The sequence below is a fragment of the Triticum urartu genome, chromosome 2 (genome assembly GCF_003073215.2).
Source record: "Triticum urartu cultivar G1812 chromosome 2, Tu2.1, whole genome shotgun sequence".
Taxonomy (NCBI): Eukaryota; Viridiplantae; Streptophyta; class Magnoliopsida; order Poales; family Poaceae; genus Triticum; species Triticum urartu.
In genome coordinates this window covers 397,473,775-397,494,019 of record NC_053023.1, presented here as the reverse complement: position 1 = coordinate 397,494,019, position 20,245 = coordinate 397,473,775, and the positions used below count along the sequence as shown (strand labels likewise).

At 43.9% G+C, this 20,245-nt stretch overlaps 1 protein-coding gene across 1 annotated transcript; it reads left to right on the top strand.

Annotated features, from left to right (window-relative positions):
- The first annotated feature begins 10,477 nt into the window (after positions 1-10,477).
- LOC125537513 (sugar transport protein MST3-like) lies at positions 10,478-13,955 on the top strand. Its single transcript, XM_048700837.1, is given in 4 exon segments — positions 10,478-10,745; positions 10,836-11,134; positions 11,136-11,159; positions 12,709-13,955. Coding segments are annotated over 4 exon segments (1,554 nt in total). The 5' UTR covers positions 10,478-10,612; the 3' UTR covers positions 13,807-13,955.
- The last annotated feature ends 6,290 nt before the right edge of the window (positions 13,956-20,245 follow it).

Genomic DNA, 20,245 nt, shown 5'->3' with positions numbered 1-20,245 from the left:
CGACCACCACACCTTTACAAACTTCTCCGGAGCACACCACAAGCAAGGAAGCTTCCGGAGGAACCTCTAACCGCCTAGGAGCCCAAGCTCCAAGAGTAACAAGTCAATGGGGAAGAAATGTTGTGGGGAACGCGATTTGGTTTGGTCAAGTTGTAGATCAGGTCTTGCTCTCCCAATCCCCAAAGTTTCAACAAGTTTGGGTGGAGGGATTGAGAGTATTGAGCAAAATGGGGTGTAGCAATGGTGGAGCTCAACAAGACATTAGGGTTAGGGGTTGGAGGAGGAAGAAGGGCCTTTTTATAGTGTTCATGTGAGGGTGGGGATTTCTGCCCGTTGGACCCCGTGTGCATGGGCTAAGTCAGCCCCGTGCGCACGGGGTATCCAGAGACAATCGCACCACCCCGTGCGCACGGGGTATCCAGAGAGTTACACAGTACCCCGTGCGCACGGGGGGTCAAAAGACCCCGTGCACACGGGGTACCCAGAGACTTACCCAGTACCCCGTGCGCACGGGGGTCAAAAGATCCCGTGCGCACGGGGTACCCAGTAACTTACTGTTGCAACTTTCTGAGTACCACAACACACACACTAGGTTCATATGAGGTGGTTGGAGTGGGAAGGGTAAGAGAGAAGGCTCGGTAAAGTCATTCCCACACAACATTTATCCACACAGACCCCTCTTGATAGTGCGGTCTTCCCTACGACTCGAAGCAAACCAAAACTAAACCTTCGAAGCGTCGAAAGACCACGCCTTTGTCCTTTTTGAAATGGGGGGGGTCGCACATCTCCATCGCGGGCACTTAGAACCAATAACCTGAGATAAACTATAGCAACCGATATTAGTTCAACTAACCACATTGTCATCACACCAAAATATAGCTTAAGTGCCATTAGCACTTTTAGAACTTCAGAGTGATTCTTAATCGCACTTTGAGGGATGGTTATATGATCCAATTAGATTAGCATTGTTGAGAGATTGCACTAGTGAAAGTATGGACCATAGGCCTCATTTTCAAGCATTGCAATATCGTTTGTGCTCTGTTTTATCAATTGGTACCTTATTGTTTTTTATTGTTCCTCTTACAAAAATCAATATCTACTATCATTACTACGCTTTTATTACTATCTCTTCGCTGAACTAGTGCACCTATACAAATTACCATTGTATTTGGTGTGTTGGGGACACAAGAGACTTTTTACTATTTGGTTGCAGGATTGTTTGAGAGAGACCATCTTCGTCCTACGTCTCCCATGGATTGATAAACCTTACGTCATCCATTTGAGGGAAAATTGCTATTTTCCTACAAAACTCTGCGCTTGGAGGCCCAACACAAGTCTACAAGAACAAGTTGTGTAGTAGACATCATTCCGCCAGGGGAACTTCCCTCCGGGAGGGGGATATCATCGTCATCATCATCACCAACAATCCTCTCATCTTTGGGAGGCAAATCTTCATCAACATCTTGAACAACACCATCTCCTCTGAAACCCTAGTTCATCTCTTGTGTTCAATCTTTGTACTAGAACCTCATATTGGTACCTGTGGGTGACTAGTAGTGTTGATTACATCTTGTAGTTGATTACTATATGATTTATTTGGTGGAAGATTATATGATTAGATCCATTATGATATTTAATACCCCTCTGATATTGATCATGATTATCATGTCTGATTAGTTACTTTTGTTCTCGAGGTCACGGGAGAAATCTTGTTGCAAGTAATCATGTGAACTTGATATGTGTTTGATATTTTTATGATATGTATGTTGTGATTCCCTTAGTGGTGTCATGTGAATGTCGACTACATGGCACGTCACCATATTTGGGCCTAAGGGAATGCATTGTGGAGTAGTTATTAGATGATGGGTTGCTAGCGTGACAGAAGCTTAAACCCTAGTTTATGCGCTATTTAGTAAGGGGCCGATTTGGATCCAAAAGTTTAATGCTATGGTTAGATTTTATCTTAATACTTTTCTTGTAGTTGTAGATGCTTGCGAGGGGGTTAATCATAAGTAGGAGGTTTGTTCAAGTAAGAACAAAACCTAAGCATCGGTCCACCCACATATCAAATTATCAAAGTAGAGAACACGAATCAAACCAACATGATGAAAGTGACTAGATGAAATTCACGTGTACCCTCAAGAACGCTTTGCTTATTATAAGAAACCGTTGGCCTGTCCTTTGCCACAAAAGGATTGGGCTACCTTGCTGCACTTTATTTACCATTACCGTTACTTGCTCATTACAAATTATCTTGCTATTGAACTACATGTTACCAACAATTTCAGTGCTTGCAGAAATTACCTTGCTGAAAACCACTTGTCATTTCCTTCTACTCCTCGTTGGGTTCAACAATCTTACTTATCGAAAGGACTATGATTGATCCCCTATACTTGTGGGTCATCAGCCACCAGGCAAACATTTGCACCCTAGGTAATACATACTTTTGTTTCCAGACCAGCTTGAGAAGATGCTTTAGCTCCAAAGATAGTACAGAAGACGCATCCCTAGGATTTGCATGAATTTCCTGCAAACAAAGCTTATAAGCCGATTTGGAAGAACGGATGCCATTAGGAGTGAGATCCCAACAAAGAAAATCTAGACAAGCATCATCGATGATATCAGTTTGGAAAATAACTAAGGCCATAGGCTGCTGGAAAAGTAAATGAACTAACTCATTATTCCAAAAAAATTGCCTAGGGAGCAAAGATCCCTAACAAAAGAAGGATAACTAAAACCGGGCTGTTGAATAATAAGATGGTCATGAATGGAGGCCCAAAGAGTGTACCAAGGAGTGCTCTGAATTGAGATATTACCTTGAGTTAATTGGTAAAAGGGATGAGCTTTTAAGTTAGGGATCATTTTTAAAACAGAAGTCCAGAAAGCTGATTTAGGAGAAGAAGGAATGGTTGTCCAAATAGAAGAGTCGTGAAAATATTTGGCCTTAAGAACTAAGTACAACTGAGAAGAAGGGGATTTAGCAATTCTCCAAGCAGGTGCAAGAACAAGACTTTCATTGATTGCCTTCAAATTCCTTATACCCAGGCGGCCTTCTTCTTTAGAATTGCAGATATATTTCCATGCTCTAAGACAAAGACTCCTAGAATCATTCTCCGTAACACATGTCCACAAAAAATTCCTAATGACGGCAGTTTGCTTAGCAAGAAACTTCTTTGTGAACAAAATGTTAGCCATATAACAAACAGGAATAGCGGAGAAAACGGAACGAATCAATTCCTTCCTAGCAGCATGAGAAAGCATATTGCCTTTATAAGCATGCAATTTATTTATAAACTTGTCAAGAACAAAGTTATAAGCAATTGTTCTATTTTTTGCAGGAAGAATAAGCGGATGACCCAGATGAGTGAAATTGCTATCCAAGGTAGAAAAAGGAAAAACTTGCTTAATCTCCTGAGTAGTAACTTGACTAACATGAAAACTATAAAGAATGGCAGATTGGCCCCAGTTTGGGATTTGACTTGAGATAGAACAAAAGTGATGGATGAGTTGAGCCATTGAATTAGCTCCCTACATAGTGGATTGACCACAAACCAAGAGATTGTCTGCACATAATAGAGAATGAATAGAAGGGCAATTTGGACCAAGATAAATTCCCCGAAGATTGTTAGCAGCAAGAGCTTCACTGAGAGCAATAGACAATTCATTGATAGCAATATCGAACAAATAATGAGACATGGTACAACCTTGACAAATACCTCTAGAATTTTAAGCGAAGGCCGCCATTAATAAGCACTGAGAAATCTTTACGTGCAAGAGCAGACACAATGGACTTCCATTCTAGTCGATCAAAAGCTTTAGCTAGATCTATTTTAAGCATAAAAGCATGGTGTTTCCATGATTTAAGAGAGAAAGAGTGAGTAAACTCTCGAGCAATAATAATATCATCACTAATTCTTCTACCCTTAATAAAAGCTTGCTGAGCAGGATGACTATATCTAGAAGAAGAGGATTAATCTTATTAGCTAAATATTTGGCAATTATTTTATAAACAACATTACAAAGGCTAATGGGACGATAATCCATGGGAACTTGAGGAACTAACTTTTTCGGGATGAGAGCAATATTGGTGTCATTAATGTCAGGAGGCAAAACACCTGTTTCATAAAATTTAATCACAAGTTGAGTGATTTCCTCCCCTATCCAATCCCAAGCCGCCAAATAAAATTCAACATTAAATCCATCTGGACCCGGAGAAGCATTCAACTTCATCTCTTTGAGAATCTGCAAGCCTTCATGCTTATCTGGAATAGAATAAGTGGGATCCAAAGAGTTGTTGGGAAAATGAGTAGCGAGTAAAGGCCTTGCAGTGTTATTGTTAGGCGAAGAGAAAATGTATCTAAAATAGTTGACAAAGGTATTAGTGACAGCACTAGGTTTGAGATGAAGCACATCATTTTCATCCTTACTGGAACAAACATTATTCCTTTTCCTTCTTTTGATCACAGCCTGATGGAAAAACTTGGTATTATGGTCGCCAACAGTGGCCCAACCCTTTTTACTTCTCTGCTTGTAAAACTGATTAAGCTTAGAGAGAGTTTGTTCATATCTAAGAGTGAGAGAACTTTCCAAAGTATGGTTTTGCTGCTGTAGAGGTAGCTGCTGAATCTGATTGATACTTGATTCTATTTCCAAAAGTTCTTGCTGCAAGGGCTTTTTCGTTCTACACCACATCTGCAAAGAACCTTCCAAAGAAGAGGACTTTGTTGCAAAAGAGTGAACTGTGCAATTATTCCAGGCATTTTTTGCAAAGCTGCTAAAATCTTTCTTAAGTAACCACCAGTTTTCAAATTTAAACATTGACCGAGGTTTAAAAATTTACCATCAGCAGAAACTAGAATGGGAGCATGGTCACCGAAAATAATAGGTAAATTGAGCACTTTAGTATTTGGATAGTGCACACACCATTCAGAGTTAACAAGGCATCGATCTAGGCGTCCGTAAATAGGCTTAGCTATATGTTGTTTGTTACGCCAAGTGTACGCAGGACACTGAAACCAATGTAAAAAACACCAGAAGTTTTAACAAGGGAACTAAAAGCAGACATACAACAATAATTAACACTACCATTACAACCATCTGTATCTTACAAGATGTCGTTAAGGTCTCCCATACACATCATGGGCTTTCCTAAGTTATCATACACAAAAGCAGAAAGTTGCTCCAGATAGTACTAGTCTGCCTATGGTAGGGGCCATCATATATACAAATCAAACAGAAGTGAACACACGAGGCAAGATGAACTACATTAGCTAGAATATAGTGAAAGGAGGCACTATGAACAGAAACTTTGAGCTCATCATTCCACATAAGCCAGAGCCCTCCACAAGCACATATATAAGGAACAACAAAATTGTTAGCAATGTCAAATCTATTAACAAGATCTACTAATCGAACCTTAGAAGATTTGATTTCAGAAACAAAGGATACTTGGGCTTTAGTAGAACATATCCGATTAAACAGAAATATCATACGATTAAGCCAGGCTCATCCACTTACAGAGAAAAAGAGTCAGCCATGTTCCTGTCTATTTCAGCATCGAATTCCATCTCCTCGCCCAACTGACCCGTCCTGAGATCCACTGTATCCCCTTGTCGAGAGGAGCTAAAGTCATCTTGATTTTCCATTTCGGCTTGAGCTCCGGAGCCACGCATGCCACAATCAACATCCAAATTCATGTGGTGGAGGCGATCAAAACCAGGAGGAGAGAAAGCCCCTTGACGGGAGCTAACAATACTTGCACTAACAGATGACGAAGGCGATCGCAAGGGCCACAATCATAGCCTCCTCCTTCCTCTTGGCCAAATGCCATAGCCAATCTGCCCTAACCAGTATTAGTGTCGAAATCCATGAACATATTAGAGTTGGTTTAACGTTTACTAAGGCACACTATGGAGCATTCGGTGTAGTCGGGTCGTCAAAGTCTCCTCCAACAAAATCAAATACTATCTCACTGAAAAGTTAGGTCACCTTGTGCCTATCATTTGTTGTAACGCCCCGACCATAGCCGCCGATTCCTGGCTGTTCTGCCCGACGGGATCTAGACTGATCCCACAGGCCAACACTAGTCCTTCCTGCGCACTTTGTGCTTACTCGTGCGCACCCGGGATGAACTTCTCAGTCGATCACCCATCCTAGAATCGCTCCAAGCCAAGCACGCTAGACTTTGGAGTTCTTTTCAAATGGACTCCCGGAAAAGAAGGAATTTCTTGTTGATATGAGTAATGTATCATTCCTATTAAGCCAGGCTCATCCAATTGCGAGCTTCCATGCATCCCTCATTCTTCTTACCTAATTCAAAGTTTGCCTCCCTTTATGCCAGTGGCGGAGCTACATGTCGATTGTTTGCGAAGAAACCACACATAACACTTGTTCCTAATGCCCAAGTTTTTTTATCACATTTTCCAATTTTCTATTGGGCTAGACGAGCCAAGGCCCAGTTGGTCCCAACTAGCTTTTGCCCTCTTTTCACCGTGGTGATTGCATCTAGCAGGGAAAATCCTATCTGCCGCATTTTGCGGCAGAGTGTCGACCGATCACACACCCCTATCGATAGAATGGGTTGACCCATCTGAGCGTGCGAGGAGCACTGGTTTTGTGAACCTTTTGGAAGGTTTTTGACGCGTTTACCGTTTTTCTTTTTCTGGTTCTCAGTTTTTGTTTTTGTTTATTTATTCTTTTTTCTTTTATTTGTATGTTTTCCTTTTTGTTTTTTCTTCCTTTTTCTCTTTTCAAGTTGAACTTTCTTTCCAATATTTTTTGGAAATTTCAATTTTGTTGAGATTTTCAAAAAAGTTCCTATATTTAATTTTTTTTCAATTTTTTAAAAAATTGTTCGAGTTTCAAAATTTTACATGGATTTTAAAAAGTCTTTCTTATTAAAATTTGGTCAGAATTTCAAAAAATGTGCAGGAATTCCAAAAATAGTTCCTTTTTAAAATTGTGTTCATAAATTGGAAATTTTTTGAAGTTTCAATTTTTAGGAATTTCAAAAAATATTTGTGGTTTCAAAATTTGGTGAGGACTTAAAAAAATGTCCGTGTTTCATAAAATGTTCAATAATTAAAAAAATGTTGCCATTACTAAATTTTTTTCGGAATTTCATGAAATATTCCATTTAAAAAAATCACCAAATCGTAGAATTTCGTGGTTTAATTTTTTGGAATATCATGAAATGTCTCCATTTGATAATATTTGTTCACAAATTTAAAAAAACGTTTGTGGTTTCAAAGTTTGTTCACAAATTCAAAAAATGGTTTATGTTTTTCAAGAACAATTTATGATTTTTCAAAAAAAAATCAAATATTCAGAAAATGTTCCTATGTCCGAAATTTTGTTCAGAGCGCCTGCCCCTTAATTTTTTGCCGCGGTACTACTTGATGGGCAGGCCCAGTCCAATTTGACGCAAAGAAAGAAAAAAAAACTAGCAGAGCCCTCACCCTATGATGACTGCTGAAAAAAAAGCCGCTCAAAAAAAAAATCTAGCACATGGCCATGCGCCTTCCCTCACGATCGATCCATTTTAGCATTGGCTTCCTAGCTTCCTAGCTTATGAAAGAGATCGATAAAAGGAGGAGCAGCCACTTTCATAGATGGCTTCGTCGGAAGAAATAGTTCACGTCAGTTTGGAATTGGATAGAAGAAGAGTAGGTTGGTAGCTAGCGGGGTTTCCGTAGTCAGCGGTCAGCGTGGGTGTGAAAGAAAGGAAGAAAGAAGAGCAGCACAGGAGAAGCAAAGACTTGACTGACAGTGACATGCCTTAATCTGTAGACGCGTGCGTTTGACAATTCAAAAGTTGAGAGAAATGGTTTGATGATATTTTCCCCATCTCTCTCTGCTCCTTGTCTGCTACAGTACAGTGTTTCAACGAGCAGCCTTGTTCCGGAGAAGAAGAAAAACTAGTCTCTGCATGTCCCTATCGCGCATCAAGACGGCAAGTGCTTCATTGATTGTACATAGATAGAACTGTTACTATACTATACACTGCATGACATATAGTTAAGCGGCAGGACAGCTTGCATAATGCATGTGCTAAACAAACTAAGATGCATGTGGATGAAGGTCAGCAGTCTGCGGATTGCGCGGCTTAGCTAAGTAAGCAAGGCTTTTGTCTGCAGATTAAGTAACTAGCGAAGCTGAGTTAGCTCGGCCGGTGTCTGTTCCAACGGATAGCGGCGGCGTGTAAACAAGTGATACATAATCTATCTCTGTGTCTGTACGCCTAGTTTCTACGGCCATACGCATGCAAGGTATGACTAACGACCGATCGAGCAGCTTGGTTATTCTTCTGATCCATAGAATACAAGAGAGATAGCCGTTGCCTTTGCAAACACTACTTACAAAGTCAACGATCCATCCATATCCAGATGTTTTTTTTTTTGGGTAAAGGACTTTTTATTGAATAGATATATATCGAGATGATACAATCATATCTAAAGAAAGCCCGGCCTTTGCATAGATAGATGCACACAACCAAAAAGTTCAGAATACCATAAAAATAAAATAATTTGATACAATGCCAAGCAATAAATCGTGTCCAGCCTAAGGAGCGGTAGATCCTATCCGTAAATCACACCGCCATCCATGGGGTAGAAAACCTCCCTGGCCGTACGCTCCAGCCGTGTAGACGCCATCATAAAAATGTCCCTGTCTTCCGGCTTCTGCAGGATAGACCAAGTACGGAGTCATCGTGTACAAACATGAATAATCTACATAGGAGATGAGACACATTTATTGTTAAAAACCACATCATTCCTGGTAAGCCACATTGCCCAGCATAAGGCCGCCGCTCCCACAAGAATATGTGCAGAAAATTGTTTATTTATACCTCGCAACCAGTTGCCGAACATATTCCGTACACTACGTGGTGGGTATAAATTCGAAGCTACTTGGACCATAGCCCAAACTGCCCGAACGAACTTGCACTCAAAAAATAGGTGTTTGATAGACTCGTCATGTTGGCAAAAGATACATGTCTTGGAACCATGCCAGTTTCGTCGTGTCAGATTATCTCTAATTAGGATGACTCCTTTGTTAAGAAATCAGAGGAAAATCTTCACTCTGAGGGGAATTTTTAGCTTCCACAATTTCCTGTTATCTACCGGAACATTAGAATGAACCATTGCATCATACATGGATTTGACCGAAAATTTGCCATTTGATGCAAGTTCCATCGAAAAGTGTCTGGCTCATCTGACAGTTGAATGTCCAGATGTATATGTTTCCTTCTCCCCATTTCACATCTGTAAAACGCAGTGGAACACAGCCAATGCTTCACAGGCAGCACGTGCACCGGCCGGAGAGTCTTCTCTTCCATCTCCATCATCATCAGAAAAAAAAACAAGTAATCGTGCTCCGTGATTCGTGCAGTTAATCATGCATACCTTGTATCCAACTTTTTTTTTTAACGAGTTGTATCCAACTGGTTGTCAGGCATGTGCGCAAGCAGCAAACAATTGCGCGCGTAATTCTTCTTGTCAGCTAGGGTAGAGTTGCGTATGCACTTGTTTAATTTGGATGGAAGTATCTCTGACCTGAACAAGACGAAGGAGCCGTTGGTTTTGTCAGGCTCGCCGGCTAGTTAGCGGCCGACTCGCATATCAACATCGAAAAAGATCCGAAACAAGGAAGCTTCCATTCTTTTAATTATATTATATCATATGCACCTCTGAAAAAAAGAAACAGCATGATCGATCGATACACTGACCATCCCAGGGATAAGAATTAGGATGGAGAGCACACGAGATACCCTTGAATCGTTGGATCAACTTTAGGGTCCGAATTCATGGCCGGTGCGTGCAGTAAAGCACCCAAAAAGATTTGCTCATGACTCACCATCACGAGGGAACCGCCAATTTCTTGTAGAATATTCTCCCACGAAAATAAAGCTGCTTGCTGCTATTTTTTCCCGCAAAAAAGAAAAGAAAAAGGAAATCTTCTCGCTGGTTAAAACAGTTAACCCCGGGTGGCGTCCGTATCTGGATGCCAGGGTTTGCTGAATCATATTCTATTTCCGCATGGGAAACGATCGCTGAAATCAATATGAATATGCATGATTTGTTTCAGATTGCAGTTCAGACGATTCTTTGGACTTGCATTAACTAGATTAGATTATTCGACCATCCATCGATCAACACAACTCGCGCACTACTCCCCCTGGGCCGGAGGGGAGACGAATGAGTGTGTGTGCATGATGTATGCATGTGATTGAATTTGAACCAACGGTGCCCGGTTGAATCATATCGATCAAGTCAAAACCTAGCAACCAACTTGACAGCCGCATGACGGCCGGCCGGCCAGCGAGTTTAAGATAATGCCTCCAACTCGGCATTCATATTTGCAGCCTTCTCCTACCTATCTAGTCCCAGTTTTGACCACCACCTCAGCCGTTGACCCGCTTGCATGCTACTACTAGTTGCAACCATACACACAGCGCAATCTAGCTGTTAGCTAGCTACCAGTATTACCCAGACAAAGTTCTATATAAGGGGCTTGAGCCTCCCAGCCTTCTCACCACATCCCATACCTCCTTGATCATCAGCTTTGGGCCTGCTTAATCATTGTAGTGCTCTGAGTTCTTGCCGACCGACCAACCATGGCGGGCGGCGCCGTCGTGAACACGTCCGGCGGCAAGGACTACCCTGGCAGGCTCACCCTCTTCGTCTTCTTCACCTGCGTCGTCGCCGCCACCGGCGGCCTCATCTTCGGATATGACATCGGTATCTCAGGTCTGTACATGGATCACGCATGCACATCCTCTACTCTATTCGACAAGCAAAATTACTGACTGTGTTGATTTCCTACGTACGTACGTACAGGGGGCGTGACGTCCATGAACCCTTTCCTGAAAAAGTTCTTCCCGGAGGTGTACAACAAGAAGCAGATGAAGGGCTCCGCCAACCAGTACTGCAAGTACGACAACCAGCTGCTCCAGACCTTCACCTCCTCCCTCTACCTCGCGGCGCTCGTCTCCTCCTTCTTCGCCGCCACCGTCACACGGGTCGTGGGCCGCAAGTGGTCCATGTTCACCGGAGGGCTCACCTTCCTCATCGGCGCCGCGCTCAACGGGGCGGCGGAGAATATCGCCATGCTCATCGTCGGACGCATCCTTCTCGGTGGTCGGCGTTGGCTTCGCCAATCAGGTAATGACTAGTACCTATAATACTCCGCTCCCTTAGCTCCTTCATTTGTACTGTACTCCTATTATCTGTGGCTTATTTCCTCGTTGTAATTAACGTCAAGGCAGCCCATGTGATGTACGCGTATATACTACGTAGTACTCCAAGTTCAATCGCCGACGATACTCTTTTTTAGTTGGATCAATCGTCGGTACATAACCTAACTAGTATAGCCGCACTTGATTATTTCTACAGTAATGATTTTGTTGATAAACTACTCCACAAAGTAGCATATATACACGAATTTAGTAGACAGTGGCCAGGGGTAGGTGGCAAAATGAAATGAGTTTACAGCTACATACTACAAGTACATGTCATCCTCATATCCATCCATGTCGAGCCATGTAATGAGACAAGAAAGAAATATGCTGATTCTTCTGTTACAATTAAGAACGATTCTGTCAATGATCATGCGTGTCCAAGGTATCCATCAAATACATCACCGGACGAGTTTCCAAAAGAGAGCGAGATTCTCTATAGGAAGTTACAACCACCGTGCATGTGCAAAGTCCAAGCCAGTAGGCTATTTTATTTAGGAAATAATAAAATTTAGTTAATTAATTAGTATCTCACCCTTAAGGGAGGGAAAAGAGGGCCCACTTTGATGCTCCCCAAAGTCCAAACTGGGCGTAGGTGATGTTTACTTGCAAGATGTTGACGACCGCTTTATTGTTTCGCTTCATTAGATTACTTGCTTCCATGGCCAAAGCTGTATATGTACCAGCTGCTAATTTTGACTCTTTTTAGCTACTATCCTAAAAAAAATGTATATAATACACTAAAACTAGCATTTCTACTACTGCGTACGTATCCTGATTGATCTCGCGTAGATATTCAATCTTCCATTGAACAGCGATAGGATGGGCTGTTGAAAGTATACTGGTAGTATTGTATTCATTTTAGCAGCTGGTGCTGGTACTGGTTCAATTCATTGGGCCGGCCGGCTAGCTGTTGGTTCATCCGAGGATTCACGTGCATGCAGCAAGCGAGCCTTCTTCACGGGTCTGTCGTAAACAACTGTTGATGCATGTGAAACTGATTAAACCTTCCTTGCATCTACGTACTACTCTTCCAAGAGAAATATGTACAGTACGAAAAAAGAGCATCATGAGCAAAGTAGGAACCACGGAAAGAGATTCGTGGATGTCCTTCTAGTACGATTTGTCACATAATTCATACAGTAGGATATAAAATTGCCAGTTCAGAGAAATGAGATACGCAAGTTGGAATTTTCCACGGGCCATTGCTTTATTTATTTAGTCCTCCAAAGACTTTGACTCCGTTAGATCAACGGCATCGTTTTCAGAGCAATAGTCATGTGAGGAAGAAGCAAGGAAGAACCTACTGAAAGCAATGCAGACAAACAGTGTGAAGATTAGTAAATACAGTTTTATTAAAGCACATCTAATTAAGCGTCATGTTATTAGTTTGTGCTTTCAAATTATGATAAAAGAAAAGAAAGAAAATCTGTGTTTGGTCTAACATTGGAATGGACGTTTTTTTATGCATGCAGTCTGTGCCGGTGTACCTGTCGGAGATGGCGCCTGCGCGTCTCCGGGGCATGCTCAACATCGGGTTCCAGCTGATGATCACCATCGGCATCCTGGCGGCGGCGCTCATCAACTACGGCACCAACAAGATCAAGGCCGGGTACGGGTGGCGCATCAGCCTGGCCCTGGCGGCCGTCCCCGCAGGCATCATCACCCTCGGCTCCCTCTTCCTCCCCGACACCCCCAACTCGCTCATCGAGCGCGGGCACCCGGAGGCGGCGCGGCGCATGCTGAACCGCATCCGCGGCAGCGACGTGGACATCAGCGAGGAGTACGCGGACCTGGTGGTGGCGAGCGAGGAGTCGAAGCTGGTGCAGCACCCGTGGCGCAACATCCTGCAGCGCAAGTACCGGCCGCAGCTGACCATGGCGATCATGATCCCCTTCTTCCAGCAGCTGACGGGCATCAACGTCATCATGTTCTACGCGCCGGTGCTGTTCGAGACGCTGGGGTTCAAGGGCGACGCGTCGCTCATGTCGGCCGTCATCACGGGCCTGGTGAACGTGTTCGCCACGCTGGTGTCCGTCTTCACCGTGGACCGGCTGGGGCGGCGGAAGCTGTTTCTGCAGGGCGGCTCGCAGATGCTAGTGAGCCAGCTGGTGGTGGGCACCCTGATCGCGGTCAAGTTCGGGACGAGCGGCGTGGGGGAGATGCCCAAGGGGTACGCGGCGGCAGTGGTGCTCTTCATCTGCCTCTACGTGGCCGGGTTCGCGTGGTCCTGGGGGCCCCTGGGGTGGCTGGTGCCCAGCGAGATCTTCCCGCTGGAGATCAGGCCCGCCGGGCAGAGCATCAACGTGTCGGTCAACATGCTCTTCACCTTCGTCATCGCGCAGGCGTTCCTCACCATGCTCTGCCACATGAAGTTCGGCCTCTTCTACTTCTTCGCCGGCTGGGTGGTCATCATGACCGTCTTCATCGCGCTCTTCCTGCCGGAGACCAAGAACGTGCCCATCGAGGAGATGGTGCTCGTCTGGAAGGGCCACTGGTTCTGGCGCAGGTACATCGGAGACGCTGACGTCCACGTCGGCGCCAACAACGGCAAGGGCGCCGCCATCGCATAGATTCCTTCCTTCCTTCCCTAGCTCCGTCTCCCTCGTGTACATTAATTGCTTTTCTTCCTCTCTTCCTTGTTTGTCCTCGTACTTAGGTCAAACCGTGTGTTTCTGTATGTGCTTCAAGATTCTTGCATTAATTAAGATGGTACCATCAATCACCATTGTTCTCATACTACGTAGTACTCCCTCTGTAAACTAATATAAAAGCGTTTAGATCACTATTTTAGTATTCTAAACGCTCTTATATTAGTTTACGGAGGGAGTACTATGTACTTTCACTTGGAAGAAGAATCAAAGGTTTTATTCCTCATGAGGAAATAATCAGCCGCCTCCGCGACCGTCCGATGCGCCAACGAGTCACCCTGTCATCTCCCTCTGCCTATGAATTTTTTGGCACTGCTCACGCACCCACCGTGCATCACCTCTCGCGCGCCCCTCCCTTGCAGCATACCTCGTACAGTCGTACTATCATTCTATCCACGTACCACAATCTATGGGCTCAGAAGCCCTTCTACGTTCGGCTAGGGCTCACAGCACACAAAGAGCAGAATCAATCACGGAGCGCATGATCGGTTTACTCAGGTTCAGGTCTCTGTGAAGTATAAAACTCTATTCCTACTTTGATGAAATTATATGTGAAAATGCCCAAGTTACAAGAGAGCGCAACCTTGCCGTCAGGGAGCTCGGAAGAGCTAGTGCAAATAGGCTGGGTGTCGACCCTTGTAAAGGTTGTCACAGGCCTTTTTTTATAGATGAAAGGGCTACCACAATGGCAAAATGGTAAATACAGAAGGCAGATAGTGGCTACAGTGCTATCATATCTAATTCTGACGGTATAGGACAAGAATATTTAATGCTCCATTAGATGTCACACTGAGGAGGAATGCCGGCAAGGGAGCCTAACTCCACTTGTGCCGCTCGCCCAGCTACCTCTTATTCTTTCGTCACGCCCCTTGGACGGGTGTCAATAAAGTTGCTATTCAATGACGGGCCGCCACGTGTCCCGACAAGCTCTACCTAACCACCAGCCGCTCGACACCCGTCTTCAAGCTCCTGCCAGCTGCCACGGTGGAGCAGTGGGAGGAAGCTCGTCGGTCTTGAGGTTGTCCGTCCGGAGCCTGCCGGCTCGTAGCTTGCCGGTAATTGAGTCTTCATCTTCAGTACATATTCAGTACTTCTCGATGACCTGCCTGGAGGTCTTCTTCATGGTTTTTACCAAGTATTGAGTATTTATAAATGGCCAGCTTATGTTAAGCCCTTGCCGTTGGGAAGGCTGTGACTGTATGTCCATAGTTAGGGTATAAACACCCGTGTTTAATACACCGACACATTCACAACCGCCACCTTGCTGTCGCAGCATCGCCGGCCCCATCGAACCACATTGATTCTCCACAGGTCGTCTTCCATCCAAATCAGACGACGCCGCGTGCCAGCTTCTGCAACAACGTCTACTTCGACCCATTTTCACCAACGTTGTCGTCAACAACCTCACTTCTACAGCAGCCACGACACAATACGTGCGTCGTGATTTAGTCATGTCTCTAATTATGGGTGTTGCTGCATGTGCGATGCTGCTATTTTGTTCATCTAGTATGCTAGAGTTATGCATGCTAATTATTGTTCTGGTCATTTATTATTTACTAGAATTAATCATGAATTTGACTAATTTTCCAATAATAAGACACTTAGGAATTTTTCGAGTTAATTATGGCTAGATTCGTCGATGAATTGAGGTTAGATAAGTTTATCATTATGCACTTCAAAAGGTGGCAAGTGAAGTCCACACTCTCACTTACTGCTCTGAAAGTTTCACACATTAGTATTAGCATGCTAGAGGGAATCTCTAGTGAAGATCAGAGAAAATCGAGGGTGCCAACATTATTTTTGTCGGATGTGTTCCAAGTGTTTTTATTGGCCGTCTATGTGTTGTATTCATGCACATACAAGAAGGGAAGACACTGTGCAATGCACTGAATGCTAAATTCGGTGCAACTGATGCAGGAAGTGAACTGTATCTCATGGAGAGCTTCCACGGTTATAAGATGGTGAGTAATCATTTTGTAGTTGAACAAGCTCATGAAATACAATGCATTGTAAAGGAACTCGAACCCCTTAAGTGTGATTCACCCGACAAATTCATGGTTGAGAGCATGATTGCAAAGTTGCCTCCTTGATGAAGGAGTCTCGCCACTACTATGAAACATAAGAGACAGAAGATATCAGTTGAAAATCTGATAGCATCTCTTGACATTGAGGAGAAAACTAGGGCTAAAGACAGTACTGAGAAAGGAGACAAGTTTCATCCTAGCGCCAATATGGTGCATAGATACTGACATAACAAGAACAAAGTAAAGGACAAGTGTTGTAGGGTTTCACCTAAGATGGATCTTTTCACACTTGGAGGGGGAAAAGGGATGAACACCAAGAAACACAGAGAGGAATTCACTCCAACAATACCCAATTACACATCCACTAGAGTAGCAACACAAGATCCACAAGTTCACAAATGCAATCAAAGGAAAGATACAATGATAGAGTTCTTCCCACTCTTTAGAGATGAGGTCTTGATGATGGTATTCTTCTCCAAGATGGAGGTCTTGAAATCCACAAGTGGATCCTCTCTTAAGAGGCCTTGATCTCCAATGGAGGTGGTAGAAGGAGCAAAGCTCTCAAATTCTCATCTATGTCTTTGCTAAGCCTAAACATATCCCTAGGTACGAATTATATAGGCTTGGGTAGGTAGGAGGTGAAGTGGATGCGAAGTGGAGGCCCAACAACCCGCATCAACCGGCCATCCTATAGGGCCCGTGCGCACGGTACACGCCCGTGCGCATGGGGTGCTACATCGCCAAACTCTTTGTGTAGCCCGTGGGCAGGGGTCTCGTGGGCCCGTGCGCACGGGGTTGCCTGGGACTTCCAGTGCTGTTGCTGTTTGGCTCCTTCCTCCTTCGTGCGGCCTTGGGGTGGTTCTCCTTGCACTTGGTGGTGTTCCTCAGCTGCTTGGAAGGGTCCCTCTTTGTACCTAATGATGCATAGGGTATCTTGGTGAGGTAGCAACCAAATCTCATTCAAGTTCATGTGCAAGTCAAGTAGGAAGGAGTTCACCTCGGTTTCCATTGCGCGTGCTCGAGCTCTTGTCATAGGTCCACGTGGGGCTTGATGTGTTGGTGTAGAATCCATGGGGATGATGGAAGGATGCTTCGCATCATCCCCCCACCCATTTGGAGAGATCCATCCACTGATCGTGATCTTCATCACCATGGTATTTGGCCAAGTCTTTGACATTGAAGATGTCGCTTACGTTGTACTTGTCGCGTGGGATGTCAATCTTGTAAGCGTTGTCGTTGTAGCGTGCTAGCACCTTGAAGGGTCCGCGTGGTACTAGCTTTGACTTGCGCTCATTGGGGAAGCGGTCCTTCCGAAGATGAAGCCATACAAGATCGTCTGGTTGGAACACCATTGGTGTCTTGTTGATGTTGAGTTTGGTGGCGATGCGGTGTACTTGACGCTCGATCGTTGCCCTTGTATCTTCATGCATCTTCTTGAGAAAACTTGCCCTTGCACTTGCATCCATGTTTGCACGTTCTTGGAGCGGAAGAGGTAGAATGTCCAATGGTGACAATGGGTTGAAGCCATAGACAACCTCGAAGGGGGACTTGCTAGTAGTAGTGTATCGAGCTCGATTGTAGCGTACCGGCGATGGGTAAGCACAACTGTTCAAGAATTCACCTGATTAATCAGTTAACGGGCCAGTTACGCTACTCATAGCATTGCCAAATCGAATAACACCTATTCATCGCGTTAACTACCAGGCCGATTAATTGGCCAGTTAGACTGATTATTCAGTTGTCAGGTCAATTAATCCCAGCTGGCCCATTAACAGATGGGCAAACAAAGCCCAAAGTTTTGGCCCGTAACACCTTCCAGCCCCATCCCGCTCCTTAGTAGCTAGGATTAATAATTTTAGCTCCTCTCTATGCTTTTCATATGTGTACGACAACATATTTTGGTATACTACATAGCTGGGAGCATGAGAGTATGATATAATACATAAAAAATCTGCATATATGTTGGAAAGTTCCTATTCAATCTACCAATTAATGGTCGATTGATTAATCAAGTTAGTAGCCAAATTCATCGATTAATCGCTACTCCTAAAGTGACCGAGCAGCTGCCAGTTAACGATTTCTTGAACATTGGTAAGCACTCCTCCCACTCCTTGATGTTCTTCTTGATCAACACGCGTAGGAGAGTAGATAGCGTCCGGTTGGTGACTTCCATTTGGCCATCGGTTTGGGGATGATAGGCCATGGAGAAAAGAAGCTTGATGCTGAGCTTGGCGCAAATGGTCTTCCAAAAGTAGCTTAAGAACTTGACGTCGCGGTCCGACACAATGATCCTTGGCACTCCATGCAACCTCAAGATTTCCCTATAAAAAATATTCACAATATGTGAAGCATCGTCTATCTTGTTGCATGGGATGAAATGTGCCATTTTTGAGAATCGGTCCACAACAACAAAGAAGAAATCTTTTCCATTGCGAGTTCTAGGCAAACCAAGCACAAAATCCATACTAATATCTTCCCATGGTTGATATGGAATTGGAAGTGGCATATGTAAACCATGAGATTGGGCTTTGGACTTAGCTCTGTTGCACGTAGAGCATTTGTTGGAACATCTTTGACCAAAAGTACTTGAAGGAGAGTGTGGCGAAGGTCTTGTCGCGCCTGAAATGTTCCATGAGTCCACCTCCGTGAGCCTCTTGCAAAAGCAACAAACGAAGAGAAGACTCGGGTATACAAAGTTTGTTAGCACACATAAGGTAGCCATCTTTGAGATAAAAGTTCTCCCAACAAGTGTGAGTAATACATTTGGCATAAGGAAGTGCAAAAGAAGGATCATTCACATAAAGATCTTTAATATGCTCAAAGCCAATAACATTCAACTCCAGTTGAGTAACAAGCATGCATATGCGGGAAAGAGCATCCGCCACAACATTTTATTTGCCCTTAATGTACTTGATCACATAAGGAAAAGACTCAATAAATTCACTTCATTTAGCATGTCGTTTATTCAACTCACACTACTAGGAAAACCCTTACCAGTAGCGCTGGTTTTTTGGACATTAGTAGCGCAGGCAGGCGCGCTACTGCTATGGCGCTACAGCTATTTGTTAGCAGTAGTGCTTGTTTGAACCAGCGCTAATGCTAGCTGTATCTAGCAGTAGTGCGCCTCTGTCCATCGCTACTGCTAATACTAGTAGCGTGTCCCTTAAAAAAACGCTACTGGTAAGCAGCGCTGCTACTACTCCAATACCCCACGCTACTGCTAGTATTTTATTTTTTTATGTTGTTGTATTCGTATCTTTTCAGGTTTTATACAGTTACAACATACACATACAATGGAACTATATGAAAAAGGAATGTCTCATCATCATCATCGAAGTGGTACAACATATAGTCTCATCATATCAACATAGTCTCAACACAAATGATGTCGATCTCATCATCATCTCGAAATAGCGATACAAGTTAATGATCACATGTCTCTTACATTGTCACCGTAGACACATGTTTCATCATCTACCTAAACTAAGACATACATGATAAGAGCGATCACGATGATCAAAAGCGGTATGATGTAGTAGTTTTTGCATCGGCGCTGGTTTTGAATCCCCTGTTGTGCTATGAATCTCAAGTAACTAGCTTCGGCTTCCCCTCTGCTATCAAACCCTTTCCGGCTTCCGCCGGAGAAGCCAGAGACTTGGGCCTGACACTCTGGCCACTCATCATACACATCCGGAACATGCCCTACATACACGTCATACCACTTCCTCGCCATCGTTGATCTATATACCTGTTAGAGATGCACATATATATACCATGAAGCGAATTCAACAAAACAGTTATGAAATAGAAGCAACATATATAGTAAACATAGTTAACAAATTTCATCGTACCGAAAGTAATTAACTAGAGCGCGGCACCGTACATCTAATAGTTTCGCCGTACTAAGAGATTCGAAGTTTCGTCGTACAGAATGTAACAAGTAACTAAACAAACACATTGTTTTTAAGCAGTGCACTCTTCCCATCTGTCCATATCCGGAAGGGTGCACCCAAGCTTAGTGAAAGGCGTCATGTCCTGACGCTGTAGGGCAATGCGGGTTCGGACGTCAGCTCGCGATATTGGGCCGCCGTAGAACATCCCATTCTCTTCGAGGACATCTTTGATGATGATGGACGCAATTTCCTGTTGGATCTGGTAGAAATCATTTCGAAGTCGATTATCCAGCACGGCTCCAAAGGCTTCGACCCATCTCTGGATATGAGTATCGGATGAAGATTTCATGCAAAGTGATTGCACATCCCTTCTGTACTCCATCATTAGATGGATGACGTAGAATCCATCATTCTCACTTCTTGCCGGTTGCTGGATACAACAGA